This window comes from Glandiceps talaboti, chromosome 22 (genome assembly GCF_964340395.1).
Source record: "Glandiceps talaboti chromosome 22, keGlaTala1.1, whole genome shotgun sequence".
Lineage (NCBI taxonomy): Eukaryota > Metazoa > Hemichordata > Enteropneusta > Spengelidae > Glandiceps > Glandiceps talaboti.
The window spans coordinates 2,332,501-2,351,259 of record NC_135570.1 but is presented as its reverse complement, the minus strand read 5'-3'; the positions used below and the strand labels follow the sequence as shown (position 1 = coordinate 2,351,259).

The window sequence follows — 18,759 nt, the reverse complement described above, 5'->3', positions numbered from 1 at the left end:
TAAGCAAACGAGAACTGGTTTAGTTTACTCATATTGAAGTACAACTTTACGTACTGTTACCATGGCAGTTTTATTGTGTACTATATCTGTTCTCAATTCACTGACAAAAGAAATGTTCATCAAGGTTATTACTGTGCGACCTCATTTGTTCAAACTAAATATCGTAATTTAAGCATCACGAATAGATTGTGCCAAAAAAATATTTCATTTTCCGAAAGAAACTAGGAACAGCTCAATCCAAAGATCCTTTGATTTAGCATGTGATCGTAAATATGATAGCAATCTGGAAGTAATATCAATATTCTGCAATTAATAACTGCTAAGTTTTATCAAGCTGTCTTTGCCACTCTCATCTAAGAAGCACGGGAGCGCGTTTCCGTTTGCTTATATGATAAGAATTTGTCTATATAAATCATTGTTGCATGAGCTGAGGCAAGCACTGGTGACCGAACATACTCCAATACGTTCATGCATAGTGACCGATAGCAATCTAAGCAACATTTTCTCGTGTGGTGACGGAGGCAACGACGGTGACACGAAATAACAAACAAACATACAGTTTATGATCATATCAACAGTAATCTTGTATTTTAGTAAGTGATAATGTCACATCAGAGTATGAATACCTTTTTAGTAGCTTTTTCCGTCAAAACTGGAATATCGATTGTGAAATTTGATTTTGTTCATAATTATAGTATATAGATCTACAGATTACTGAAATGCAAGATCGGAATGTCGTATTAAACCTACACTAGCTGCAACTGGAACTACTTTTTCATCACGTGATCAAGGTTATATTTACTAAAATAAAACAATAATAAAAAAGATATATTTTATCTGCTTATTAGTCGTCAATATTCATAGGTAGTATGGTGTAGTGACAAGACTTAGTTTAAATTTGGAATAAAAGCTTAGTTTTGATTCTTACAAACTGTACTAGTTGTAAGTGGATTGTCATTTAAAATTTCTATGAAGTTGATTTATTGTACAGAATCATGTACAGAAAAACAGGTTTACCCATAGTTTATACAATACTGTTCAGGGTGTACGATATTGCTAGTAAGTTATCGTATCTTATACGTTCAAGTTGCAACTAGTGCAGTATTAAGAAGCTTTTAAAGAAATATACCTTCTAAATACGATAAATAGTAGAGTATAGGAACTCGACAATTTACATTGAATTTTAAACACCCCTAAAAACCCATCCCCTCCCACCCGAATATAGATTCCCGCTCAACGAAACAAGTTGTCGTTTTGAAATGATACAACGTTGTGGCCAACTCTGTTAATACTTGTTCATACATAACGAGTGTACCACCATACACTTAGGTTGTCGCCGCCATTTTTTAAAATGTATTTTGATTGATTGACACAATTATATATTGATGAAATATCGACAACTATATCTTTGAATTATTGTGCCCCCCACACACAAACAAACACAAACACACATACACATACACATACACAGACAGACAGACAGACAGACAGACAGACAGACAGACAGACAGACAGGCAGACATAGCCATATAAATATCTTTCCTTAAGGAAGTAGCATAGGTCATTTAGTTCCTGTCTGAGAAATAAAATCATTGTTTGAAAATAACATTCAGTTTTACTGTCACATTGACAAAACGATTTCTTCCGTCAATACAGACACTAGACTTTGATCATGACATTTGTACGACTTATACGAGTATAGTATCTGACAGATCTAGAGCTCCAATTCTGTCAATTTCCAGTTTGACCTATGACATTGGTGGCTGTGTGAAAAAGTTCCTGGTAGTACGTCAGACGTCTTGTCCTCAGGTGTATTTGGATTGTAACACGAATATTCACAGTGGACGATCACAAAGACATTTAACGAACACGTGGATTTATTTGGACCCCTTTTGTTCATTTCGTAATGTTAAAGTTCAGAGCAGAAGACGTGTTGACGCGGAGCGTTGCTCGGAGCTAAACACTATGTTGTTGGCCATTGTGAAGTCACTGAGCTGTGCATTGCTACCGTCCGGGGTCGATACCGTCGCAAACACCATTAGATACCGGAAATAGTTTCCTATTTTATATATAAGCTAACAAGGTAAGTCTTGATTTCTGTTATAGTCACACCCAATGGGTTCTAACACAAGAAACTTAACACACGTGTTCAAAATACACATCAAAAGACATTTCTAATTAGATGTGAGATTTCCCCATTTCAGGCCTGTACACTATCTATAACACTACTTCCCCCTCTGGGCGACATAATACAGATACTGTGATCGTTACCATGCACACAATTGTTATTGAGATCTCAGACCACAATAGAACGATTTTCTATTGTGGTCTGAGTTGAGAGCTATATAAGAAAGGAATAAGTATCTGAATGCTTGAAATTCACAACAAAAACTTTCATAAAAGTTAGAGGGTAAAGAACCGGGGTAATGTTGCATGGCTATGTTAGAATGAAGCCATAATTGCAGTTGTGAAGTGTTTAGTTGGTATCAGACACTGTGGTGGGGGTGACTCAACAGATTATTCTCCAAAGTTGGCTACAAGTCAAGACTGCACGCATGAAAAGTTTAAATTGTGGACATCAACAAGTCTATACATGCAGATTACAGAGAATGACCTCGTCAGACTCATCAAGATAGCATACCATTGTAGCTATGGATTTGTGACAGAATTCTATTAAATTATACATTTCTCCAAAGTTACTCTAAACAAAAAGTATAATTTCATACTGTTATATGCTTTGTCGGATTTGTTACAATAGAAAGTCGTGTCGTGATCAATGAAATCCGATTGTAATTATGGAAACTCACAAATATTGTTTGTTTAAAAGTAACACTCTGCCTTTTCAAATCAACATCTCCTACTCAGGTGTAGACGTTTCCTGTTCCAAGAATACGAGCCATGACGTCATGAACTTCATTTGTTTGAAGTGAAAAACACACGGTCGTGACGATGGTTAGTTTACTCTATCGCAATTTCAAATCTACGAGCATTGCACACTTTAATCACTGTTCTTGTTTCGGACAAAGAGTAGGGAGACTTCGTATTAATCTGAACAACGATAGTACACTGCATGGTGTATTAGTAATTGTTCAATGATAGAGCAATTACAATCGACTACATGTACGTCATCAAGTTTACAAAGTTTTTACAACTACTCGCTTTTTTAAAATCAAAAATACAAGCGAACCCTGACCCTACATGTGTACATTTAGTGCTGGATTATTCAGTTTCTCCTTCAGACTATGATATGGTTAGAGTGAGAAGTCTAAAGTTATCGACGTGACGTAGAGGTGAACCAACTGTGACTACTTGAAACGAATGTCAACGAATGTTTCCCATCGCAATGTCTAATAAATTTTGCAAACATTTCGCTAAAGTTATATTTGTTTGCCACTTATGTATATAAAAACTGTCCATATTTTGACACGAGCGCAAATAAAACAAATTTGAGATACTCTTGATAGTTTGGATGGTATATAGCATGATTAGCCAGGCCACTTAAAGAAGCAAAGCAATATGGAACACAGTGAAAACATTAAAACGAAGAAAACCACACCAATAAGCTTATTATAGTTAGTTAAAGAAAGTTATTAATTCAACTAATCTTTAATTAATTCAATTAATCTTTATGTTTTCTCAACGGAATGTGAAGTTTGAATTTGTTAAACAAACTAAGAAAAAATGACAAAGACAATAACAACAACACAAAGAAGCCCAGAACGTTATGCAATATACAGTATACTGCGATATAAAAGTGTGTTATTATGGTCCCATTAGAGTAATGACAATCATATAAAACTATTCTTTCGATCTGTAATGGATGTACATCTGATGAGAAGAAATAAACAACACAGAGACCATTTGGAAAACAACGGAAAACATAACAGTAACCTGAACTAGACATTCACATATGAAACAAAAATATATATGAAAAATAAGATAACAAATCTACCCACCACCCTTATTCTAACAATGATCGTAATCGGAACCACACAATTTTTTTTGTTAGGCCTTAGAGTAAAAGTAAATAAAAAACTATGTTAGTCTTTAAAAATGTTTTGGTAAACTCAGATATAACTAAGTATTTTATTATGGAATTGATATCGGGTTTAAAATAATTGTTTTGGGCAATTCGGGGGAGCGTTTAAAATTGGTAATTAGGATTGAAGTACGACCCCCTCCCCCCTCAGTCAACTTGACATTCTTGTTGACCTTGCCATACTGATTGGTTACTTCAATATGGTCACATCAATCACAATCAAAGGTATTTTTACAATCACAAACTGCCATATTATTTTAAACACGTACATATGTGGAGTAGTGTAGTTGGTTATTGTGTCTACAACCGTGACATGAATAAAGAACGCTTGACTGACATCTCTGTACTGTGACCTGTGTAACAACATATTATACAAATCGTACAATCACGAGGTCAATTTACAATGTATGTGAGTACAGTGTATGCGATTGTGTAGTTTAAGCTATTTCAAAATGAAAGACGTTCTTCAGAGAGAGACTTCATGCACACATAGTTACGATCGTAGTAGAATTGCAACTCGTCTTGGCATTTCCTTCACGTACGGTTCAAATATGGATATCTTTCATTGTAATAGTTTACTGGGTGTAAAGAGAATAGTCGATTTTCCGGTTCCAAGATGCATTGCGCGAGAGGACGTTGCTTACAGTATGTTGTTCTGCAAGTTGTAGAGTCCATTGTTTTATGTTCCAGAAGGGTCATATTTATGTGTGACTTTATATTGTAATTTAATTATTGTAACGACCAAAGCCTTGGATGTTTCGATGACTTAATGTTTGGTCTCGGAGCTGTGAGCATCTCTATCACCTGACCGGCTCCACCTTAGAGTGAGGATGCACCTGATGTTTGGTCTCGGTGCTGTGAGCACCTACTGTATCTCACCTGACCGACTTCACCTCAGCGCGCACGCGCGCAGGGCTATGGCGAAATGAAGTGTATGTTCCAGTTTTACTCCGTACATTGTCTCCTCAGTTTATTTTCTACAACATATATTTGCCAATCCTTATTTATTACACTTAAGATATTCACAATAAAACAGTTGGTGATAATGTTGATAAGCTACTTTCATTGTTTTTCAATGAATTAATTACTTATTTTTAATTTTCATTAAATTCTTGTCGGAACATGGTGGTGACAATGCACAATTTGGGATGATGTTTACAAATAGCAAATAGTTTTCTTAACACCATTCATGAACATCTGAATAGCTTAAATGCTATTCACATTTCTACCACAGCCACGCCAGAACACAGTAAAACAATATGTTTGTTTTCGTTCCCTGAGTTTAATATGGGAATTCAGATTTGTCTGGTACTGCAATATTACTAAGAACGACCATGCTAAGCTGAGTAGGATTCTTAAATCTATATCTTTAATTATTGTGGTAGACCTTCCTTCCCTTGAACTACTCTGTATTGATTGCACCATGAGGAAATCAAATCAATAATCAATGACGAATTTCACCCTGTACACAATATGTTAGAATAACTGCCTTCAGGGTCATGGTATACAACAATTGAATCAAGGACGAATCGTTTCTGTAAGTTACAGTTTTTACCCCACAACCGTACGCATAATGTTTTAATTCTTTATTTTTACCATATTATTTATCGTAGATCACTGCCTTTAAATTCACGTCTATCATTACTTTTTATTTCGGTTTATATTCATAACTATATTTAGTGCTTCTTTTAACTTATTTTTTATCTGCGAAACTACATCAATTGTAAACTTTTGCGTTTATACATGGCAATAAAGTTAATAGTATGATTAACATCGCGTGTGCTGGAAACCTCTACACTAGCTATGGTGGTATTATGGCCAATTATATGACACATAAATACACGAGTCAATATGATGTGTGATCTAAAAAGACTCGTCTCATTTTTTAACATAATTGACAGTGCATCCTATGCAACCCGTTACGTCAGTGACGACATTTCAAACTCTATGTGAATGAGACCCATGTTGTATATCTTACAGGAAAAGATCAACTCAGAGATCAACTAGGAACAATACATGGTGACGACAAATTGGCATTCATCCAAGCTGCGTGTATTCATAGTTCCGTGATAGAAGGACTGTGGTGCATTGTATTGTATCGTATTGTATTGTTTATTGAGAGGCAAAGGTGGAGTGTCGCAACCAAATATATTGTTATTGAGTCCAGATACTTGGTTGCAGTGAAATTATAAAAGTCAACATGGGGTCGGCGCCAAGCAAACCAGGTATAGTGTTTTAACGATACGATTTAGTTTGCAATTAGGAGTAATTTTCATAATGAATGGTTTTTGGTTCCAGTGAAATTATAAAAGTCAACATGGGGTCGGCGCCAGGTATAGTGTTTTAACGTTACGATTTAGTTTGCAATTAGGAGTAATTTTCATAATGAATGGTTTTTGGCAATTAAAAAATAGCTTAAGGATGGAAGTTTAAATCTCCTATCGATTTGCACATTACACACCGATGATAGTAAGACACACGTATCTGAATTAGCTTGATCATGTAGCATTCATATGCAATGACGTATTTGCATAATGATTTCTTTTTGTAATTAATGCAATGTTGATAACAAAAGGTATAATTATATCAAATGATATTAACAAACCATTTCAGTTTACACAACAAGGTTCCTTTTGATAGAGTATTGTCAACTGGCAGTGGGGAACTTGCAAACCCGCCATGTTGAATATTGCATTATGGGAAATGTGATAATAAATACTAATAAATTAGTAATGTAAACAATGTTGATACATTGTTTGTAACCACAAATAATCAATTCATAGTCACCCTAACAATTGTTGGAGGCTTTAATTTTATCAGTAGCTCCTGATTAGGTATTACGACAACCACAGATAATCCCATAGTCCTTTGCGGCTGAGCATGCTCAGTCTGAATTGCAAGTTCCCTATTAACCGATAGGGTTTGAAACGAAAACGTAAGCATTCGTATATTTATGAATTTATTACATTAATACACCAATGACAGCTATTTGTAAATATATTGAACAATTCATAATACCTGTGTCACACATAAGAGTGAATAACATGTATAACCACAAACAATGTCTTTGTTTCTTCCAGTTCCACCCGAGTTCAGAGGGTTCGACCGGAATGACACCGTAATAGACATGAAAATGAAGAGTTTGTCAAAACTTGACGAGTACATAGCAAGGTTTTCCAAACTAACCACGCTGATCTTACAAGACAACATACTATCGTCCCTTCCACAGCAATTGTCTTCACTCAAAAAACTGTCCATTCTGGATTTATCATTGAATCGTTTCAAAGATATCCCGTCCGTGGTTTTTGAACTTGCAGAGCTCAGTGAACTTGACATGGACGGCAACGAAGTCACTGAAGTGCCCTTAGCTGTCGTTAATCTCACAAAACTTAAATCTCTGTCTTTGCAGTATAACATGTTACAAAGCGTGCCCATAGAACTGTACGCAATGGAAAGTATCAAGAACATTAGTGTAACGGGCAATAAACTGTCATCATTGCCTGCTAAATTACACAAAGTATTAAAGAAACGTTCTGTCAATCGTACAGTATTATCTGACAATGCATTTGAGGAGATACCACTGGAAGTGTGTAGCCTGCGCCATCTTGTTGAGTTGACCATGGACAAGAATTCCATTAAGGGAATACCTGCTGAGATAGGAAAACTGACCAAGTTGAATGATGTTAACCTGTCTCACAACAGTATCACTAAGATACCACCTGAATTATGCACACTAAAGCGATTGACAGAATTGTCTCTCGGTAACAACAAAATCACTGAAGTCCCTTGCTCAATAGGTAGGTCGCATACATCATTTTATTATTTATAGACAAAGCCGAAGTGTAAAGTTGTATATATATAAATCTACTACTAATATTTGCATCGAGCACTGTTATCTCCATCCAGCGAGACACTTACATTCATATGAATATATATATATATAGGAAGTCAGTGGTAAGATTTATCAGCATCTTCTGACGAGTGATTTACTCACGAAACAGGCTTGTAGAGACGAAAAACCCTACTTGATTTTCTTCTACCCTCAACATATATATATACTCGGAGTTTCACGCATTGCGCGATCATCAGACATCAGAGTTGTCTGATGATCGCGCAATGCGTGAAACTCCGAGTTACAACCAAGAAAGAGTTCCAGTACTACCAAAACTATTGCGCTCTGCCACTGCGGTATAGAGCACTGTCTTAGCAGATTGATACTCACCGAGTTATATATACACACACACACACACATATATATATATATATATATATATATATATATATATATATATATATATATATATATATATATATATATATATATATATATATATATATATGTTGATGTATACATAATTATACACGATAATATTATATAAAGTCTAATCTAATCATAATATAATAGACGTATAATATATTATACCGAACATTTGCTCCTTTCTTCAATTAATGATATCATATCCAGACCCCATGTATCAAGAAATGTGAAATGATTGAATTCAAATATACCAGGACAATGAGGTTCTACTTACTCACTTCTTGACAGATACCACAGCGGCAATCTTAGTTTCGACAGACACAAACTAAACAATATTGTTTGCGGCATGTTGAATAGATTTTAGTTTAGTTATACTCTCAGTAGGGTGACATTTCTCATAGCTAGTTATTCTCAAGTGGTCACATGGTCACACACTGTCTGATCACAACTTGATTAGAGGCTGAAAATACCCGCATAACAGAAGTACAGCCACCACGTATACGTACTTGGCCCTTGGGTAATATGTCACATGTTTTAGTAGACAGAAATCTCGATTGCCCCTGAAGTATCGTCGATTGTCCAAAATACGATAATATATGACCCCTGTTTTGACGACCTAGAGTTGTTGAACAATACTCTATAAAATCAACGGAATAATGGCTATCTTTTCTCGGAACACTAAACGCAACGAAAAAACACAACATAATTCGAAGAGAAAAATAAGTACTGTTGTAAATGTTGTGTAGAATTAGTGCAGTTGATCAAGAATGTGGATGACAATGTCGAAAATTGTTCCGGCATTACCGTTCCAGTCAATGCGTTTACTATTGTTTGTCACTGGTCTATAAATTACTACAAATAAGAATGTGTTGTGTGTACTTCCTAGTTTAAATATTAGCAACTACGTGTGACGTTAAGTGTCCCGTATAAAAGTGTAAAGCTATTAGTACGTATTCATTGTTGGCAACCCTGAGTTCAGTTACAACATTGTTTATAAGTGGTAAAAACAGGTGACAGGTCGAAATATAAAGAAGCTTTCACTGTGTAGGAATGTTTAAACAAAGATCTGTCGTGGCACTCTTGTTTCTAGGGAGACTTTAAATTTTGCAAAATGATATGCGCTCATGCAGACTTTAGACAGTGATTCAATATAATTTATAAATCTTCAATAAGTTAGAATTTAACGCTTAGATGATAACAACAGTACATATGCAAATAAAATGGTGATGCTATAGAAAGAAAAGAAATGAAACACTTCAATTCAGAAATATCAGGAATTTCTTTAGAAACCGTCATCAAACTCATGACGTCATAAAACTTTCAAATGCGAGAGAAAAAGAGGCACTGGATTTTGAGTTAAAATGTGATGGTGATAACCAACTTAATTCCATTTCAAGTATGTCTTTTTACTTTGGTGCACCTCTATTAACCATTGACTGAAATAATTATATCAATCATTCCTAAATATTTTCTTCATTCAGCCAAGGAAAATAACAAGAAACCTAAGGGGTTTTGTCACGAGTAGTGATAAACCCCTTATGTCATGAATACCTGATGGCTGAATTCGAAAGAAGAATAATATTTGGGGATTATACAATATACCCCAGCAAAGTGATTTTGAACGTTTTAACCCATATTTTGCTAACCACTGAACCAAATACTTAGTAGTGTATCGTGACCAGGCAATATAAGTTCCATATTTTGCTCGATGAATGTGTTCAACCTGGCTTGCGTATCCATAACTACATTTGAACAATATCTTAAACAGGTGATCTACGACAGTTGAAAAGTCTCAAATTGGGCGGCAATAAATTGAAAACACTTCCACTAGAAATGGCAAGTCTTACTTTAATAAGTAACCTTGACCTGGCACACAATGACATGGAAGAACTTCCAATGGTGGTTACAAGTCTAAAAGGTTTAGAGAAACTTGAAGTAGGCTCCAACCATATCAAGGATCTACCAGATGAAATCGGACAATTGCATGTTCTGGTGGAGTTTGGTCTTGGAGACAATCTCATCGGTGATGAGGCATTAGGAAAACTGATGTCCTTGCAACGTTTAGAAAAAGTAAAACTCGAAGACAACTGTATCCATAACATCCCTCGGCAGTTTACTGAGAAACTAACCAATCTGAAAGGGATTACATTGTACGGAAACACTGTTGAAGACTTGCCCCCCGCTTTGAAAAGGATACTGGTCAAAGAGGAGACGGGTTAGTTATGTAGAGTTATTTAAAGGGAACACAAGTGGCTTTATATTTGGGGGATCAAGAGATTAGATAGAAAACTGTTCAAATGAAAATGATCGCAGCATAGATGTGCGTTTTGGGTCAAACAATGTGATTTTTGGTAAAGATATGAAAGCCCAATAGAACTGAATTGACAGATTGTTCTGAAATTTAGTTGAGATAGTATTTGAGAAGTGAAGCTGAAAGATTGTTCATGACATGGTGATCTCGTCTGTGATGTGCAAATTAGGTCTAAAATAGACTTTTTGGTCAAAATCTTTAAACTACGAATTTGGGGATGTACCAGGAGATGAATGCATGGATAGACATTCATGACATGGTGATCCAATCATTGTTGTGCAAATTACAGTAGGTAGGTACAACAATCTCAATTTTGACCAAAAAACTTATAATTTGTCTTCAGCCTCAACTGATTGGCAGTGCATGAATGGTGGTGATGATTCAGCACTTGTTGATGATGATGGTGGTGGTCGAAGAATAGGTGAGATAGGATCGTTTGGCAACCGGACAATGTTAATCAGCATGAAATCCAAGGTAAATCTATTACACATTTTTTAACGTAATTCAATATTGAAATTCTATGATAAGAAAACAAGTTGTGGACCCATTCATCTGGAGTTTTTTCCAGTAACAAATACTTATATTCTGGTCTAACGAAAAATGACCGGAGCTTATTAAAAACCTAACCCATTATTTTTTTTAATCTTTCTAACTTCAATTGTCTATATTCTTTACAGGAGAAAAGGACTTATGGCATTTCTCATAGTTTCACTCTAGAAGTGCCCGAAGGAGTTGACGAAAAACGTGAAGCAGATACAGAAGATGTCGTTATTGACATAGCCTACATCGACATGAAACAAGCCAACAAGGACACGACTAGGTACAAGCTTGCACTGAAAGCCGACGAAGAACAAGAGTCAGAAATAATAGACATCAACCCTCGGGATATAGGCATACCTGTGACACTTGTTCTTAAATTGGATAAACCAGAAAATCCATCCAGACAATTAGTCATTATGGAAAGTGAGAATGGTAAAAAATGGAATGAAATCACTTCAAAGCAGGTACATTCATAATATGTAGAGATCCTTCAGTAATTACAAGGGATGGGGAATCAGGGTAGGTCATATGTAAGGTTCTCGAGTGATGGCCATATTTTAGAATATGTAATTAGGGGAGGGTATCATTCTGACCCATTATATTATTGATTTTAACTTTGCATTATTTTGTGGTTGTAGCATCCCACCACTGACGCTATTTTACCATAATATCAGAACATATCAGTCAAATAGTTTCTTAGATTCTTAGACAGCCTGTATTTCACTGTCCAACGTTATATACTGTTTGTACTCTTATTGTGAAGTGACCTTAGTTGACCTTTAATCTCACCTACAGGAAGGTTCATATACTAAGGCGGAACTGAAACGTCTTTCAATATTTGTTGCCATCACCAAGCCATTAACAGACGACATAAAACTAAAAAGTGAAGGCGGGAAATTCTCATCATCGGTTATACCAAAGTTAACAGTAGATTTCCCAAAAGGAGCAGTTGATACTCTGGGATCTTTTGTGATGGAGGTATGTATGTAACTGTCTGTCTGTCTGTCTGTCTGTCTGTCTGTCTGTCTGTCTGTCTGTCTGTCTGTCTGTCTGAATGTGTGTATGTATGTATGTATGAGTGTATGGGTGTGTGTGTGTGTGTGTCTGTCTGTCTGTATGTATGTATGTATGTATGAGTGTATGGGTGTGTGTCTGTCTGTCTGTCTGTCTGTCTGTCTGTCTGTCTGTCCGTCCGTCTGCATGGATGTCTGCGTGTAATGAAATGAAATTGAGGAAAGAAAAGTAACACGTGTTGGAGTCAAACCCACATCCCGTGAATACTAGTTCGTGTGCTCCAACCAGTTGAGCTAACGAGTCAACTAGAAGACGACGTGTGCCGTCCTGGTGTGTACTTTTATTAAACATTTTACATTTCAAACTAATGATCCAATGGATTCACAGGGTTCCAGTCTAAGAGTCGCCAACTTAGGAATCGGTTTTACTGGAGGACGCCAATAGTCACAAAACCATGAATTTACCATACTATTTTACTATACTGTTTTGTTTATTTTGCAAAGGCGGACATCACTGAAGACTCATCGAACGAACAAGACACACAACCTGATGTAGTTGAAGACATAACTGTGTCTCCAGTGCTTTACTTGAGGGGATCTGATGGCAAGAAACACCTTAGTTTCAAGGAAGATGTTACAGTCACGCTCCCGTCACCACCGAATCTTCGAGGTCGTAGGGTATCTGATACAGCTATTAGAGTACTGAGGGATGCAGATGAAAATAATAATTGGACGGACATCACTGACAGTTTGCTTGAGACCCTAAGAGTTTTGCCGAACGGAGTTGTATCGTTTAGAGTAAATTGCTTTAGTGGGTAAGGAACGACAAAATGCAAGATTATAGATATACCATTACAATGTAAACATCAAATTTAAGATAAAGGCTAAATGTGTAAACTAATTTAGCATTCAAAAACTGTAATTAAAAATCTGAAAGAGGTATTTGGGGATTGGGATAAATAGCTAGAGAACCTACATTTGACGTCCATCTACTTGGTAAATGCCCTGTCCATCACCTGTTCTATGCAGTCAATTATTGTAGTGATTTTTTTATAGACCAGTCTCAATAAATGACTGGTTGTCACTGCGCAGACTCAATGCAATATTTTTTCGGATGTTTGAAATGATCGGAAAATACTTCGATGTTATTCCCCAATATTTGTCTTCGTTCAGCCAAGGAAAATACGAGTGACCTAAGGGGCCTTTGTCACTACGAGTCGATAGACGATTAATGACAACTCCTAAGCCATGAGTATTTTCCTGCTAAATGAAGAAAAAATATTGGAGAATAACATAATTATAGCAGCGCCAGTAACATCAAAGAAATATCGGGGGGAAATAATGGCATATTTTGAGCGTTTTGACTTATATTTCGAAGACAGCAGAACCATTGACGTAGACACGCGTTCTCGTGACGTAGAGCGAATAGCGTATATATTCCATATTTTTTGTTGAACCTGGCTTGTGCATGGCATAAGTCCTTTAATAGGTAGTGTCCTAATTATAGCAAAGGAAAAGGCAAGTATCAGCAAATCTCACTATTAGAAGATAGATACAAAACTAAAATTGCGGGTGTAATATGTTGACTGAAGTTATCAGTAGACATTGATGGTATTGCACTCACATTTGGATAGAAAATTCTTTTAATGGTGGCATATTTGACCCCATTCAGTGTTTACACTATCTTGCTTGCCTACAGGGTGATTATATCCACATAACCAAGACTCAGGTGTCACCCACCTGTGTAATCTGGCACATGCAATAGCAACAGCTTCAGTTTGTGTCTATCTTACTGCCCTGATAGCTGGCTTTCCGTAGTAGTATTTACGATTTTATAATGAAGATGTATTCTTGTTGTTTAACTTAAAGGCACATCGCTGCACGGACCCAGCCACTGAAAAGAAATAGGGCCCCATCTCACATCAGCAACATTCGTAGGAACCAACAGATCAGACGAAAGCATGGTTCATTTAAAGTCAACATCATTCTATTGCAGTCGAAGAAAGACCAACAAAGCATGATCATAAATTTGGTATCAAGTCAAAAGTTACAGGAAAAACGTCGAGAACTGATTGACTCTGGTTATGATTCGCCTGTGGCCGGTCGGCCCTATACCCGTGATATCAAAATGAAAAAGGGTGATACCGTTAATTTTGATGTCAGTGAGGATTTTAAATTAACAAATGAAAGCAGAGTTTGTACGTTCTACCCCAACAGAGACAATACTTACCATGCGTACGTCGTCGTACCTAGAGATCGACGCCCCGAAGAGCCTGAAGATCGCGTGGGTTTTGTCAAATTCTACACAAAACAATCAGGACACAGACCCGAGGTGTTGGCAGAGTTGCCGTTTCAGCTTCACGTTAACGTTGTAAGTACGAACAGCACAGTTCGGACACCTTAACTAAAGTGCAATAAATATGACATCGGTGCTACAGAGTTTTGTGCTTTTTTAGCTTCGCTGTCACCGACAGCAGAGCGGAGCTTGAGCGTTAGGTTGATTCTTCGTCGTCGTCGTCGTCCGTCCGTTATCCATTGCTTGTCTCCGTTGATATAGAACGTGTTTGTATTTTCACCTTCTTCTTCTCCGAAACCGATGGTCGGATTGCCATTTATATTTGGTGGGCAACTTTCTGAATGGCGACAATTTTTTGAGGAAAAATCAACCATTTTTCTCAAAAAACACTTAATATATATTCATATCTGTTATGACCTTTTGTACTTTTGTTTGACTAGACTATGACCTGCAAAATATTAATTTCATCAGTCAGTTAGTCACACAAAAGTAAAGTACTTGTTTTCAAACTAGAGCAGAAATCGGTGATTCTACGATTCCCCCATGATCTATAATTTTAAAGATGTATATCATTAGCTTCATTGATCTACTGTACATTTAGTCTCGGTTACCCAGAATCCTCTGATTTTTTTCTGATACAACGCCACTGACGCTTTATTTTCTTTGTTTAAGGAGCCGGAACTTCTACAACGTAGAATATCAAATTACCCCGACGATGGTCCAGTTATCACAGGTAAAAAGTAGTTTATTGGATAAAACAAATATCACATGACTCACCACAGTTTAAAGGGGAATAAGGCGAAGCTAGTTTAATCTTTTTTACTGTATTCACTATGTTTATGGGGCCCAGGAAGACAAAGTTATCAAAGATGGCAAATCTGGCAAGTTGGTGGAGGTCGACTGTACATAGGCGCGAGGAATTCTGGGAAATAATGTTAGAAGCTAAATATATCATGAAACAATAGCCTCAGCATTATTTGGGCAATGCTTACAGAAGTGTTTACCTCCTAATAACTGTCTTGGCTTCTCTACATGCCTTAACCCAGTGTACAATAGGCTCTCCCAAGCCAGATTTGAGGCAATCAGTGTAGAATTGATGAAAGTGTCCCCTAGATATGCACCTACAGATATAAGGTAAAAACTACTATTGGCTTTGCATTCATTTAACCCTATTAAATATGTAAACTGGTGTTATCAATGATAAGGAATTGTTTTCGTTGTTAACCGCTTTTCGGTGACAACATGTCGTGCAGTATATTCAACATTATAATAATTAGTGGACGATGTTATATATACAGTACCCGTATGTTAATTATACAGTGTCCACTTATTTAAGATGATACAAATCTGGATTACCCTAGGGAGTCTAACCTAATCCCTAACCTAACAGTTATTCTTCAGGGCATAGCTTGAATATGAATATACACATATATACCAGTATCAAACAAGATAAACTTGAGCCGTTACACAGTGTTTCATGTTGACTCCCTATTTATATAACCTGTCGTTTACTGTTACATATTCTTGCTAAATAAAATACTAGAGTGAATTTCTTTCTTTCAGATTTCGACTTCTACTTTAACCTCCTGGCGGGCATTTTACTGACGTCCTATAACGCGTTGATAGACTTCGGTGAACGACTCGGTCTGACACCAGAAGAGATATACAAGTCTAAATGTGCAGGAGATTTACGACAGCAAACGTTTAAAATGCTTCAAACCTGGAAAACCAAGGAAGAAGACAAGGGAGGAAAACCCAATTTTGCAACTGTTATTAATACATTGATAGCCAGTGGAAAGGAGGAACCCGCCAAGGTCTTGAAACAATACGTTAAATCAGATCCAGATACAGGTTGGTCACATGATCTATATAATTATGTACCTTTTTACTACTATCACACTTTTAGGTGTAAGAAGCTCCATATCAGCCATTTCGATACTAAAATTTGTTTAAACTTGGTGCCATGCCAATTCAAGTCTTCTTAAGTATTTGACAATTTTTGGAATGGTGATTCCTTACGAAAGAAAACATCGTCCAACTTGCATAGCGCCATCATCAGGGCTATGTCCATACATTTGTATGTGACAATAGACAACAATGCTGGAATCATGCCAACTAGAGAGGTGTAAGGTAATTCCCCCAAACGCTCCCATTTTGAAGCTGATTTATGTGTTTATAAAGAACGTGTTTAAAGAACGTGTTAATTTGGTAAGACGACGCCCCCCCCCTTGTCTTTAAACCTGTCACCCAATCTATTATTTACGGCAGTTACTATTCGTTTTATTTAGTACTTTAGAGCAAGTGCGTATCTGGGGCAGATGTCATTTGCTTGTTCATGATTGGCTCTGCAGTTGTCTTCACTGAAGTCTGAAGTAGCGGAAAAAAGACCGACGCGAGGATATTTAAGTGCCAGAAACAGCAACAATTATTTTTTGCATCATACTCCTGTTTTTGTTTGTTTTTGTTTTGTTTTGTTTGTTTGTTTGTTTGTTTGTTTGTTTGTTTGTTTGTTTGTTTGTTTGTTTGTTGTTTTTTTTTTTGGGGGGGGGTAATTAATCACGATGAGTTTTATTATCACACTGTCCATTTTTAAGCCAAATTTATCCTTGACAGATTAATTGTGATCTGCAGTCATTGTACTTGTATTGATGATGCAAGGGAGCCGACTTTTTAAGACTATGCTATCCATGTCGCATTTAGAAACTACATTTAAATTATTAGAATATATTGAACTAGCTATGACAACTGGTACAGCTATAGTAAAGAATTAAAATCGTTATTATAATGCAACACTTGCGGTATGAAAACACCACCACCACAACCACCACCACCACCACCACAACCTCCACCACCACCACAGCAACAACAACCACCGCTACCACAACCACCACAACCACCACCCCAAAACCACCACAGCAACAACAAACACGACTACCACAACCACCATCACCACCACCACCACCACCACCACCACCAACAACAACAACAGCAACAACCACCACCACCACCACCACCAAAAACAACAACAACAACAACAACAGCAGCAGCAGCAGCAGCAGCAACGACAACAACAGCAACATCAACGACGACAAAGAGTTAAAATCATCATCCACTATGTACTTATCTAGCGACCACTATTACAGTGTCAGCTCAGGTCTGCCAGTAAACAAGGACACAGGACAGTGAAATACAGTAGTGGTTGGTGTTTCTATCATCGATATGATACATGTGTAGAGTCGTCCTGTAGACTATAAAAGCATACATGGAAATAAAAGTGAAGTGGGTTTTGCCTAATATGCTAAGCGGGATTTCTCATGTTATGACTAAGCAAAGAAAAGTTGTTTTCATCCTGCAGCACACGACCTCTCTAAAATAAAATTACAAATATTGGAAACTCACAAACGTCATTCCTAAATGAGCTGGCCAGAGCAAGATTTGACATTTTATCTTAAAACCATAGCTTTATTTCAGAGATTGAGGTAGCATGGTCATGGTTAATGAAAAATGGACTTTCACAGTTTTTTCCATAAAAATATGGCGGTGACGAAATCAGCCTTATTTTTTACTGTACAATTTCTCACGTTTCTGTTACAGACATTCGAGGAGCCATGAGATCTGTAGCTGAAAAAGTGTTTCCCAAACAGTTAAGGATTTTAGCACACGCACTTGGCTTGAAGGATATCGAGGTAGACGTCATCAGGCACGATCATCCGAATGATGCTGTCGAACAAAATTACCAGGTGATGTTACGATGGCTGATAAGAGCAGGATCCGATGCTACAATCCAGAAGCTGGCAACGTCATTGAGTAGCGTACCCGAACTAACGCATATTCACGGAAGCTTAACGGAAGACTTCCTCTTGGCTTGAACAAAACAAAACATGTCAAACTTGTGCCATTTAAAGGGAATATATACGTCTCGGGGTGTGCATTTGCATACGTGCAGTGTTACTGAAGCATACTAAACTCAAGCAGTGGCGAGATCTCGTGACAAAGGTCAAGTAATGTCATAGAAAACACGAATCGACATTTGATAACATTGTAGTAGTTAAAGCAACGTTTTAAGTAACTGAACTTGTGCCACTTCAGGGACATGTCAAGGGTAAGTAAGTGTTCGTCTAGTTGATAACTAGAAGAATGAAGGGCAGTACACATTCGCCAGGTTTTGTTAGCACAACTGTACTGTGACATACACTATATAATTGTGCTGCAACACCATTGGTGCTATTTTTGTCTGCAAAGAAGCTGGACAAGGAGGGGGAGGAGTTTATGCAGTACTCTTTACAAAGAAAATAAAGTATA

At 36.9% G+C, this 18,759-nt stretch overlaps 1 protein-coding gene across 1 annotated transcript in view; it reads left to right on the top strand.

Annotated features, from left to right (window-relative positions):
* Positions 1–1,962: 1,962 nt before the first annotated feature.
* The window catches only part of LOC144452398 (uncharacterized), a 17,418-nt gene continuing 621 nt past the window's right edge, over positions 1,963–18,759 (top strand). Inside the window, exons 1-12 of the mRNA XM_078143489.1 lie at positions 1,963–2,083; positions 6,020–6,264; positions 7,120–7,836; positions 10,066–10,512; positions 10,952–11,082; positions 11,286–11,612; positions 11,944–12,126; positions 12,666–12,976; positions 14,031–14,532; positions 15,130–15,190; positions 16,021–16,308; positions 18,052–18,759. The exon at positions 18,052–18,759 is cut by the window's right edge and continues 621 nt beyond it. Of these exons, the coding sequence (XP_077999615.1) occupies positions 6,240–6,264; positions 7,120–7,836; positions 10,066–10,512; positions 10,952–11,082; positions 11,286–11,612; positions 11,944–12,126; positions 12,666–12,976; positions 14,031–14,532; positions 15,130–15,190; positions 16,021–16,308; positions 18,052–18,326 (3,267 nt within the window). The 5' untranslated portion in view covers positions 1,963–2,083; positions 6,020–6,239 and the 3' untranslated portion in view covers positions 18,327–18,759. The remainder of the gene's footprint in view (positions 2,084–6,019; positions 6,265–7,119; positions 7,837–10,065; positions 10,513–10,951; positions 11,083–11,285; positions 11,613–11,943; positions 12,127–12,665; positions 12,977–14,030; positions 14,533–15,129; positions 15,191–16,020; positions 16,309–18,051) is intronic.